A 12,979-nucleotide genomic window follows, 5' to 3' on the forward strand; every position below is an offset into this window, starting at 1 on the left:
ACCTGAATCAGCAATGCCTCTTTTGATTACATAAATGAAAGCAGTTATGTATTTCTCTTTCATCTAACTTAGTATCTCTCTAGCCAATCCCCCAGCATACATCGTTTTAACAAATCATTCTAGCATTGCCTTTGGTATATACAATAATACCAAAGTTCTTTATACTGATTATAATGGCACTGCCTATATTAGTAAGTTCTGATAAGGAGCTTTATAAAATATTAGCTAAAGTGATTATGGAAAATATGAACAGTGTCTTTAATAGACCAGTTTTGTAAAAACTATTCACATTTAGATGATACTTCAAGGTTTATAGAAAGCTTCCCTCACAACAATTTGGAGATGTAAGGAATTGAGGTATTAGTATGCCTGTTTTACTGATAAGGAAACTATAAGTCTAAAAAGGTTGAGTCCCTTGCCCAGGGTCCCACAGCTAAGTATTAAACCAAGACTATGAATTCTGACCTTGAGGCTGATGTTCTTTCCTTTAGACTATGTATGCTGTGCATAAGAATTATAATCCCAAAAGAGAATACAACTCTCTGAAACTCAAGTAAATTCTATAAATTGCTGACATTTCATCCTTTAGATTGTTGATTCTTAAATCTATGCTGAATGTTTCTCTGGAAAAGATAAAACTTATGGTCAGCTAAGCGAAAATGAAAGGGAACAAGTGTCCGTACTACAGGCAGAAGACAAATATGTGTATCAATCAGTCAACAAATACTTAATAAGAACCCACTATGTGCCAGTTACTGTCCTGGTAATACAAAGAAAGGCCAAAAAAAGGTCTCCATTCTCAAGGAGCTCTCTGTCTGAAATATATGGGAAGTGTTTTAGAGGAAGAAATGACTTGGAAACTGATTGACTATGGGAAAAAAGATGGAAGAATTGAGAACGATAGGCTATAAGCAAAGAATGGCTTCTTTTGCATAATTAGAAAAAAAAAAAACCAAGACAATCTGGAAGGGGAAGCCCCTCTGGGTTTCTGTTCAAAACAGAAACAGTATTTTCATTCACTCTGAGCCAATCAGGGCCCAAAAATGACTAATTGGGGCTTTGGGAACTTTGGCCAACAATCAAGGAGAAACCCTAAGGATGTTCCCTTCCCAGTTTGTTTGTTTTTTTGGACTAGGTAAAAGTGGTCATTCTAAACCTCATTTTTTTTTCTTACCTGATCTTAATCACTGAAAAGACCTAAAATAATAGAGAGCAGAAGCAGATAGAGGCACCGAAGTACACAGTTTTTGCAATGTTCAAGAAACTACTGGTCTAATGCCACTTTTCTCAGGTGCATTACCTCTGTAGTTGCCTGGTTTCTAAAGGAATATATGACAAATATTCCACATCCTATATTTGAAGCCTGCTCTTTTCCTTATATTATTTTGTCTTAGAATTCCCCTCATCTTCTTGGCTTTAACTCTGAGCTTTATGCAGATAATTTCTAAAACTAAATCTCCAGTCCTGCTCTCTCTCCAGGTAAGCAATACTGCATTTTCAATGACTTTTCAGACATTTCATCAAGATATTCCAGTACCACTTCAAATTCAATGAGCTTAAAACTGACCTCAGTGCTTTTCTTTAAAACTAGCTTTACCTCATGATATTCCTATTAGAAGCAGGCTATCAAAAATGACAGTATCATCAATAAGTCCCATCCTAGGAAACCCAAGGCAAAAAATCATATTTGCCTTTTATATGTGTGACAGATGTCAATTATTGCTTTTCAAAATTCTTGTTAATGCATGACTAATATGAAAATAGGTTTATCATAGTTATATATGTATAACCTATATCAGATTATTCACTGTCAAGGGGAAGGGGAAGGTAAAGGAAGGAGGGAGAAAAATGTGGATTTCAAAACCTTACCAAGAAAATGAATGTTGAAAACTATCTTTGTATGTTGTTGGAAAAATAAACAAATCTGTTTTTGAAAAGTTATATGTGGGCAGATGAAAAAAAATCTCTAAATCACTCACAACTAATTAGAAAAATTTAAATTAAAACAACTCTGAAGGAATTTTTAAAAATGATTGTTAATGCTTCCTTGCCAATATGGCAAGAGGTCTCCAATGGAATACACCAAGGATCTATACTTGTTCCTGTGCTGTTTAATATTTTTATTATAGATGTGAATAAGGGCATAAATTGTTTGACTCGAAGAGGACATAAGGCTAGGAGAGATAGCCAACCCAGCAGATGACAGGCAGGATCCAAAATCTTGACAGGCTAGAGCACTGGCTTAAATCTAATAAAATAAATTCAAGATATAGAAATAAAAAGCCTTATGCTTAGGTACAAAATAATCAACTTCAAAGGTAGAGGAAGCATGATTAAAGAGAACAGTTCTGAAAAAAAAAAACCTGAGGTTTTAATTTACTGGAAACTCAATGAGTCAACAGAATGATATTGTTGTCTTTGTTGTTTTGTCCTTCGTCCTTGACCTACAAAGTGATATAGCAGTCCAGAAATTAATGCCATCTTGGAATATTTTAAGAAAGGCATAGCTTTCAGTAATAAGGAGGTAATAGCCCCACTCTCCTCCGCACTCATCACAGCCACCTGATCATTATCAGAGTACTGTGTTAACTTCTGAGCACCAAAGTTTAGGAAGCATATTTGATTAGCTGAAGAATATCTGGCTGAAGGAATTGGAGATGTTTTGACTACAGAAAACTTGCAGAGGAAGGGGGAGGGGATTATGAAAGCTGTTTTCAAGTATTTGAAAGACTATTAAGTGTTTATGTTTGACTTCAGAGAGCTGAGCTAAGAACAGCACACAGAAATTTCAAGGAGGCCACTTTGAGGTTTGAAGTCTGGAAAACCTTCTTGACACTTAGAACAATCTCCATGTGGAATGGATCTCCTCAAGAGGTAGTTCTGCCTCCTGGGATGATCTCTTGTCGGGTATGTCAGAGTATGTATGGGTTAGACAAGATGGTAACTGAAGTTTGCTTGAAGTTCCCCAGTTACTACTGGATAAAATCCAAATTTCTTAGCCTGGCATCTGAGACCATCTTGCAACCTGGTCCAACCCAAAGCTTTCTTATTTCTTATTTCTATATAGCCTTATTTCACGAATTCTCCAATTTAGCCAAACCATTCTATTCAGTGTTCCCAAAATAAAACTGGACAATACCCATAATTGTTATGACTGTTCCTATACCTTGGAATGCCACCTATCCCTCATCTTTGTTACCTGTCAAAATCCTATTTAACCAAACTTCAGAGATGAATTCAGGTCTTACCACTTCTTTTCTGATCCCCCTGATCTCTTGGTATTCTGAATTCCTAAAAATACATGTGACTCATACTATTCATTTTTACACACCTTTTACAGATTGATTCTATCAATGATTAAATTATAAGGAACTGGAAAACAAGAACCATATCTTATAGTCTTTGCTATTGCCTCACCCTGGGTATAGAGCAAAAGGGATTTTCACATAGTAGGAACTCCATAAATATTTATTGACATCAGGCTATTTCATTACTTCTTGTTTTTGTATCTGAAGTAATTATATAAATCTATTGATGGTACAATGCAGGGTGACCTCAGGCAAGTTACTAACTTTTTAGAGGACTTCAGTTTCCTCATTAAAAAAAAAGATTAGAAAAGGTCATCTAGGTATCTTCCTACTCTAAAATACTATGATTTTTATTCATATCTTTACAACTCTTAATTCCTGAACTATTACTCTTTTCAAAGACAAGAGGGCAATAAAAAAAAGTTAGATATTTTTCTGTTCCTTTCTTTTTTGCAAATCCTCCTCCCCCCACCTTTATAGCAGCTCAGTCCCTGGCTCACTGTTCTTCTTCTATGACTATCTTGGTTTTTTTTAACCTTTCCTTGCCTATTCCAGATAAAAGTGGGTTTCAGAACATCCCTTCTCCTTTCCCCTAGCTCCATATTTGAATTATTTTCATCTCTTCTACCCTGATTTTAAGAAATACTAATTCTCTTCCTTCTCCTCTTTTCTCCCTTAAAGCACTTTTTAAAAAAGCACTTTTTATATTATAATGCTTTTTCCCCAAAGTACAATTAGACTGAAGGTTTTTCACATATTATAATGGAAATGCAAACACGATGGAGATGAAACAGCAAAGTAGGGTGGATGATTCACTATATGTGTGTGCAAGCAAACATGCTTTGATTTCTGACTTGAGCATGCATGCAAAAACAGCATACCACGGGAAATGCACTAAAATTGGTAGGAATGTATATGAATATATATGTACAGTGTGAATGCTTTATGATTCACTGAGTAAAAGTGCATATAAGTGAATGCTAAGGGTCATTATACATTAGATGACAAGATTTTTTTTTCCTACCCGTTCTCTCAATCCCACTTGAATCTGGTTGGTTCTGTTATGCCTTGGAAATGATGTCAATATAGTTCTGAAACTGCTGGCAGGGAGCACAAAGCATTATAGGTCCTTATAAACAATGATTTTTAAAAATTATTCTATTTTATTTCTCATAAGGACAAAGTTATACTGATTTTTTTGCTTGTTTTCCTTTCTCATAAAATAGACTTACCTACTATGATGCCATTCAGCCATTATCAATATGGGTGCTGAGATAACCAGCTAAAAAGTCAAGAAATAGGGGCAGCTAGGTAGTGCAGTAGATAGAGCACTGGCCCTGGAGTCAGGAGGACCTGAGTTCAAATCCAGCCTCAGATACTTAATAATGACATAACTGTGTGACCTTGGGCAAATCACTTAACCCCATTGCCTTGCCAAAAAAAACACACAAAAAAAAGAGTTAAAAATTGAAATATTTGGGGATTCTCTACAAAACACCAAATAACTAGCTTTATCATTATCATTTTTTGTGGTTGTTTTTGCTATTGTAATTTTGTTATTGCCAATATACAACCCTGCACTAAATCTAAACTATATGACATACTGTCATATTCTCACTTAATGTTAAATTTAGTTTCTTTGAAATATTCTTATATTAGTCTTATATTTACCTTGAAACTAGAAATTGAAGTTTTTTTATTTGCCTCTGCAAGTGTTTGATTCACCCATTTGATAATAATTTCATCAGTTACTTTTTCACCTTCTCCAAGATCTGATAGTACATTCAGTGTATACCTGCAATGAAAAAAAAAATGCTGAAATATAATATATACCTTCGAATCACTTATCTAAACATTTAGGTGCATTTTGTAGAATAATTCAGTTCTAAAGAAATCTATACTTATTCATTATCAGTTTGCTAATTACATTTAGCAAAATTCACTTATCAGAATCCAGAAAATTGGTGTATTTTTTCTAAAAGTTTAACAATCATCACTTGAAATATTATTGTAAAATTAATAATTTAATTTTGTTTCTATTTCATAAATGGAACAAGTATATTTTTCAGATACATCATGATTTACATTAAATATAAATAGTGCTTGTCAACAATATATCAAATTTTAGAATAAGCATTTTCTGTTTTGAATTTTCTTTTTTCTCTATACAATTCCAAAATCAACTATAAAATTTAGTTTAAGTGACTAGTTGAAAGAACAATTTGTGATTGGTGTATACACACACACACACACACACACACACACACACACACACAGAGTTCTTGGTTATCCTTACCTTCTCATCAGCTGCCATAGCAATGCCAGGGTAAGAGTGGAATTTCCTTCATGTAAATCCTGCCCAGCAATTCCAACCAGGGAGAATTTGGCCTTATTCTTTCCAAGATCCACTGCATAGTTACAGTTTTCAAGCTACAAAGAGAAAAGACAAGGATCCATCAAAATTCTGCCAGTCTACTATGGTTAATGATCTAGAGCATCTTAGCATCTTATGTAACGAATACTGGTTCTGCTCACAATCCAAACTGGAAAGCAACTCTCCTCTTTAAGAATTAAACATGTTATGAAGTACTATTGTTCTAAAAAGAAATCATGAATGATTGGATTTTAGAAAAGCATGGAAATATTCACATGAAAGATGCTGGTTAAAGTGAGCAGAACCAAGAGAACATGATACATATTGACAATATGGTGAGATGATCAGCTCTCAGCAGTTCAGAGATCAAGGACAATCCTGAGAGATCTGCCATGGATAATGTCATCTACATCTAGAGGAAAAAACTATGGAGTCTGAATGCAGAGCAAAGCATTTCTTAAAAAACTTTTTATGTTTTTTTTCTTCTCATGGTTTTTTCCTTCCTCTTAGTTCTAATTCCTCCTTCACAACATGACTAATATGTAAATAAGTTAAACATGAATGTACATGTACAACTTTCCCCAGATTGTTCACCCACCATGGGGAGGAAGGGGAGGGAAGGGAAAATGGTAGAAAAATGTGGAACTCATAAATTTGTAAATGAATGAATGAATGAATGAATGAAAAACCCCCATTGCATGTATTTGAAGGAAATTTTTTTTAGGTTTTTGCAAGGCAAACAGGGTTAAGTGGCTTGCCCAAGGCCACACAGATAGGTAATTATTAAGTGTCTGAGACTGGATTTGAACCCAGGTACTCCCTGATTCCAAGGCTGGTGCTTTATCCACTATGCCACCAGCCACCCCCATTGCATGTATTTGGAAAAATAAAATAAAATTTCAATTAAAAAAAGAATTAAAGATTATTTATATGAAAAACATGCTCTAAATCACTATAGATTAGAGCAATGCAAATTAAAACAATTCTGAGGTATCACTTCACATCTACTAGAATGATAGTAAAGGGAAATGACAAAGCTTGGAGGGGGTAAGGAAAAGTTGAGACACTAAGATACTATCGGTGGAGTTGTGAATGGACCCAACCATTCTAGAGAGCAATTTGTTCAAAGAGCATACCCTTTGTCCCAGCAATACCACTACTAGGTCTGCATCCCAGAGATCAAAAGAAAGGAAAAAGGACTTATTTGTACAAAAATATTTATAGCAGTTCTTTTGGTGGTGGAAAAGAATTGGAAATTGAGGGGATGCCCATCAATTAGAGAATGGCTGGACAAGTTATGTTATATGATTGTGATGGAATACTGTTGTGCTATAAGAAATCATGAGCAGGATGATTTTAGAAAAACCTGGAAAGACATGAACTGATGCAAAGTGAAGTCAGCAAAACCAGGATCTCAGGGTACATAGTAACAGCAATAGTGTACAATGATCAGCTGTAAATAACTTAGCTTTCAGCACTACAATAAGCTAAGAAAGTTTCAAAGGACTTATGATGAAAAATGATTCTACCTGATGGAGTCCGAAAGCAGATGAAGTATATTGTTTTTCACTTTATTGTGTGTATGTAGGGTTTTTTTGTCTGTGTTTTCTTTCACAACATGACTCAATATGGAAATATGTTTTGCATGACTGCACATGTATAATCTATATCAAATTGCTTACCATCTCAGAGAGAGAGGGAAGGGGAGGGAAGGAATTTAGAACTCAGTTTTTAAAAATGAATGTTAAAAATTGTTCTTACACACAATTAGAGAAAAACAAAATATTAAAAATAATTAAACATCATAAAGTGATTGAAATTGTACAGATAAATATACAAAACTATAATACTATGAATTCTCTCTCATTTCCAGTAGTCTTTATAGATAAATATACCATGTGTAAAATACATTTAAACTTCAGAAGCCCAAATTTACAGAATTTTAAAAGAAAAGTAACAGATGTCTAATTTCGGAGCCTCATAGAGTGCTGCCTGTAGCACTTCCTCTTTAGTGGGAGGATAGGCAGTGGATACAAATTGATTTTATAATTTAAAATGGTAGATGCTTTCTCAAAGCCTGCAAAAACCTGCTAATTAAAAATGGAAATTAATACATGGGAATCTGCTGTTTAGCCAGTTTGGCTACAGCATGTCTAGGGAGTAAAAGAAAAGAGTTTTGGGCGGGGGGAGGAACTACTGAAAGATCAGAAGCTTGGGGCTTAGAAAGATGGTGGCATCATTGATAGTTACAGTCAACTTGGGAAAGAATGTCAGTTTGAGGGAGATTAATACCTTTTTTGAACTATTTGGTTTTAATGAAACAGTCAAGTGAACATATCCTAAAGATACTTAGAGATACCAACCAGGGAATGGATTAAATTTGGAATTGTGGCATATTTATAAATGGTCACTAAGGCCAGGAAAAGTGTATGAATTACATTATAATACCGCCCCTATTAGTCTTAGAGAATAGCCACAATTATTGAACCTAAGTAAGAAAAACCTTCAAAGGAAAATAAAATGAGCAGTTAGAAAGGTAGTATAGTGTCCTTTAGGTCAGTGAGTTTCAAGAAAACTACTAATGGTTTGGGCAGAATTAAAAATAATATCTTTGAAAAGAATGAAAAAAAGTTACCGATTTCCAAAATCAGCAAATTTAAAAGAAGTAATGAGAATGAATGGATATCCATGTTAAAGTTTATAATATAATTTTCAATTTTCTTTTAATCATCTTCCAATGAGAGTGAAGTATTGTTGCAAATACAAAAGTTCTTTATTTACAAGTACAGGAAAGAATTTCTGTTGTACTCATATAAGCATGAAGAAATATATTAAAGTTTTAGATTTATTTGTATAAAGTACCACAGGTTGTAGATAGCATAAAATGGCTGTTTATTATGCTTGCTTTGAGGCACTAATTTTTTTTTCTAAAATTATATTAAAAACAGATAAGGAAAGCCAATCACCTCAAGAAATGTTTATTTGAATCAGACTACCATAGCAGACTACTGCTAAGACTTGTGAATTCCTTAATTCTTTGGGAGAGATCAATACAGTAACAATTAGTCTATAGAATGACAGATACAAAACTACTTCATTTACCTTTTTCATCTTACTCCCAATTCCAGGATAAGGAGGTTTATTGACACGGTTCCATTCTACTGGGACCCGGGTCATTTCATACAGCTGAAAAATCACTAAAGCATCAGCAAGGTCACTAGGAACAATATGAATAAACAGAAAATGTTTATGTTCAAGTTCAAAATTCATTCTAAGTAGGCATCTATAATCAAAAAATTACTGTAATCAAGTTATTCAGTTCTCAATATTGTAGGAATATCACACTAATTCCATTGATGTTAAATGCTCATGGTGGGTTATGAGAAATAAGTGGAACACATCCCACAAACCAAAGACTCTCCTTTAATTAGTCTGAGTATGCCCTCCGAGGGTTCAGATGGTAATCCATCCCCAATTCAAGCTGTACAATATTTTCCCATGTCCCCCATAAATCCTCAATAGAGGACTGATCCACTGTCTTGGAGATCTCCTTTTGCCTGTTTAATATCTCATGGGTGACTTCCAAAGGACTTTATTGATAAGCTCAGAGAATGTTCCTCAATGAAGTCAATTCTCAATTTTCTATACTAAGAGAATGAAACAATAGCAAATGATGCAAAAGAATTATTTGGGTTCATAGCATTTTCCCTAATATGTACCTCTTATGTTTCCTTAGTGTTATCATTAATTTAAAGGATATTAATATTAATTGAATTATTAAGTTAAAGGGTTCATTTGTATGTTTTGGCATATTTGTCCATAGTCTCTCTAGTGAATATATGTTTAAATTACAAGCATGACATTGTATGCACGTGTCACAACAGTTACACATATGTCTAATCAAGTAAATAAACAAAATCAATTTAATAAATAACATCAGTAAATTTACTTAATAACAGAATATCCATATAGAGTGGCATATGTGCAAACAGACAAGCCTAAAAATTGTGCATAGTTAACAAGCAAATATATTTAAGGCTCATAAGTAAGCAATAATTACCACTTATATCAATGAACATATGCGATCTGGCTGTGTCGCTAACACCTTCTCTAGTTTTCACTGTAATAACCTGAATCAATCTATGTGTTCTGAGACCAGCTCACCTAGCTGAGCTGTACCTAAAGCAGATGATAGTATGGGCTGATGGGGCCTTTTTGAGAACTGTAATCCTACCTCCCTAAACCTGTACTTGTGGAGAGTCCAGGCTAACTGGAAATGTTCCAGTACTCTTTGGAAATTCTTGCTACTCGGGGAGTTTCTACAGTTGAAGTTCTAGACAAAAAAAAATATTGTCTCCCTTCCCCCTCATTTAAACTGGCTATCAGGTGTACAGGATCCCAAGTCTTTTTGAAATTTCTATTTCTGAACCAATGTCTGATTGGGTCTTTGAAAAATCTTTGAAAAAGTCCCTTTTGCACTGGAGTAAATTTTTTTCCTTCACAAAATGGGGTCCAAGGAATTCTTTAAACAATAAGTAGTTGTGATGAATAATCTTTAGAGAAGGGTCTAGGCCTAGGTTATAAATGAAAACATTTCCGAGTCTCTCACAAAACTAGGAATGGAGTCATTTTCTGCCAATTGATATCTCATGAAGTCCAAAATTTCTTAGTAAAACTGTCTCCATGATTAAGGTCTTGACAGCATACTCAAGCATTATATATCATGGATTATTTCTGTCAGCACTCTTCTGAAGTGAAGGTGCTGGGAGGTACATTCTTTTCACTTTTCCTCTAAGGTGATGTCTATACTTTTTCCCACTTGACTTCAAAACACGAGTCAATTTGTAGGCATGCTTGTCACCTAGAACCTTAGCAGATGCAGTAGAAAACTGGTGATAACATTCTGATAGAATTGGTATTCTTGTAGCAGAAAAGCTGTATGTTGTCTACACAGAGATTACTTTTCTGATCTCAGTGTCCCCACCACTTTCAAGATTGTGCAATTATATCAGTTACACCTCGAACTCCTTGAGGGTGGAAAGGTATTGTTCTAGACTTGAATCTAGAAAAAGCTAGTACTTTCAGAGTCTGTGCCTTGTTATGAAGGTGTGAATCCTGACTCCAAATCCAACCTTTGAGATATATTTCTCCCACAATACATTATACATTAGCAACTATGGAAACTCTTTGATTCATGATTGGCTATACTGATATGGATTCTGTGGAATGATCAATAACTGCCGGAATGTGAATTACAGACTTACTCCTTGCAGAGATAAAAAATTAATTCAGTTCTGCCAATAAGGCAGTCAGTCAATAAGCATTTATTAAGCACCAACAGTATTCTAGCCACTATGCTAAGTGCAGAATATACAAAGAAAAGCAAAAGACAGCCCTTGCCCTTGAAGATCTCAAATCTAATGGGGATGACAACTTGTAAGCAACTGTATGTGCAAGCAAGAGAAGCCAGGAGGGAGAGATGAGAACAGAGAACATTCCAGACATGGGAAACAGCCAGTGAAAATGCCTGCACCAGAGAGATGAGTGATTTCTAGTCTTTATTGCCTCCAAGAATGTGACATAGTTGGCAACCCAAGTCTCACACTTCTTGGTGAAGTCTGTAGGGATCTTGAACCAATAATGTCTGTTCTTTACTAGTTCTAGTGTCCTTTCTTGATCCATACCCACAATTATTATATAAGACTTCTGAGCCCTTGCTGAGTTACTATATGACTAACATACTTAGCAGAGGCTTTGCAACACAGCTACTTTTCAATTGAAAACTTTGGTTCAGGGGGCAGCTAGGTGGCGTAGTGGATAAAGCACCGGCCCTGGAGTCAGGAGTACCTGGGTTCAAATCCGGTCTCAGACACTCAATAATTACCTAGCTGTGTGGCCTTGGGCAAGCCACTTAACCCCGTTTGCCTTACAAAAGTCTAAAAAGAAAAAAGAAAACTTTGGTTCATTTTTCTCTTTCATCAGTCTTTATATTATTCTAGGATCTTGTTAAAGACAATGATGTCACTAAGATTAACAACACTTCAAAGAAGTTCATTTCTCTAATTTCTCCCTTCATCAGGTATGAGAACCTGACAGGTGCCCAAGAGAAAGCTTGAAGCTACATTTAAATGGACAAGAGCCAGCTGGACAGATGATAGTCGTCTCCTTGTCTTCCTCTGTGAAAAGAATCTAGGACTAGCTGCTGCATAAATCCACCCCTGAGAACCACTGGCTATTGAAAAGACAATCTATAGACCCTTATATCTTAGCAAGTAGATGTGACAAGAATTGATCATCAATTTTTGAAATTGTGAAGTGGAGGCAGGTACTTGTTAGGAAAGACCACAATAAATAGAGGGAAATAGGACCAAGATCATACTTTAAGCCCAAAGATTATGGAGGCAAAAACAGATAGAAGCAGAGACAAGAGGCAAAAGGGGTACAGATGTAAATAGGGTGGGGATGGGAAAATGGGATGATGAAGGAAGACAGGAACCATGAGGAAGGGGATAGGGAGCAGATGAATCACATAACTGAACTAGAGCTGGGAGCATTGAGTTACTACTCTTAGGGACTCTTAGGAGATGGAAGAGTGCTGGTAGGGAGGGAAAGGGCAGGAGTTTGAAGGTATATTTTTGACAGGGTTTTGGGAGGGAAGCAGACTAAGTCTTAACTGTGATACCTTGAAATAAGTTCACTAACATATCCAAATCATCTCAAAGTTATTGATAAAACTTTATTGGGTTTTTTTTTTGTAAGGCAAACGGGGTTAAGTGGCTTGCCCAAGGCCACACAGCTAGGTAATTATTGAGTGTCTGAGATCGGATTTGAACCCATGTACTCCTGACTCCAGGGCCGGTGCTTTATCCACTACGCCACCTAGCTGCCCCTAAGGTTTTTTGGTTTTTTTGTTTTTTTTTTTTTTTTTAGTTTATTGGTAAAACTTTAAAGTTAACATGTCTACATCATCTCAGTTATTAGTACCTTTTTGATATTCTGATGGTCTGGCATTATGGAAATCTGGAATTTGGTTAGAATTTACATATCATAGGACCAGAACCATGACAGCAGCACCTATATGGTTTCTTCTGATTCAGAACATATTACTAGGTGAATTTTGGTTAATATACAATACAATTTGTAAATTATACTTCTTTGATATTTGGGATAGTTTTTATATGAAGGTTCCCCTTTGCAATAATATTTTCTGCTACTGTCCTGTTATACTGACTACTTATAAACTTACTATTCTAACTGGTAAAGGGGACAGGAGTCGGCAAGGGGGGGGGGACCAGAA

The 12,979-nt window shown here is 35.3% G+C and overlaps 1 protein-coding gene across 6 annotated transcripts in view; it reads right to left on the reverse strand.

Moving 5' to 3' along the window:
- Nucleotides 1-12,979, reverse strand: part of PLS1 (plastin 1) — a 146,189-nt gene that overhangs the window by 2,366 nt on the left and 130,844 nt on the right. For all 6 annotated transcript variants that reach the window (XM_074191153.1, XM_074191156.1, XM_074191157.1 and 3 more), the window contains 3 exons: nucleotides 8,785-8,899; nucleotides 5,605-5,738; nucleotides 4,980-5,103 (listed from right to left, as the gene is read on the reverse strand). In XM_074191153.1, the coding sequence (XP_074047254.1) occupies nucleotides 4,980-5,103; nucleotides 5,605-5,738; nucleotides 8,785-8,899 (373 nt within the window). The remainder of the gene's footprint in view (nucleotides 1-4,979; nucleotides 5,104-5,604; nucleotides 5,739-8,784; nucleotides 8,900-12,979) is intronic.

The sequence above is a fragment of the Macrotis lagotis genome, chromosome 6, assembly GCF_037893015.1.
Source record: "Macrotis lagotis isolate mMagLag1 chromosome 6, bilby.v1.9.chrom.fasta, whole genome shotgun sequence".
Classification (NCBI taxonomy): Eukaryota; Metazoa; Chordata; class Mammalia; order Peramelemorphia; family Peramelidae; genus Macrotis; species Macrotis lagotis.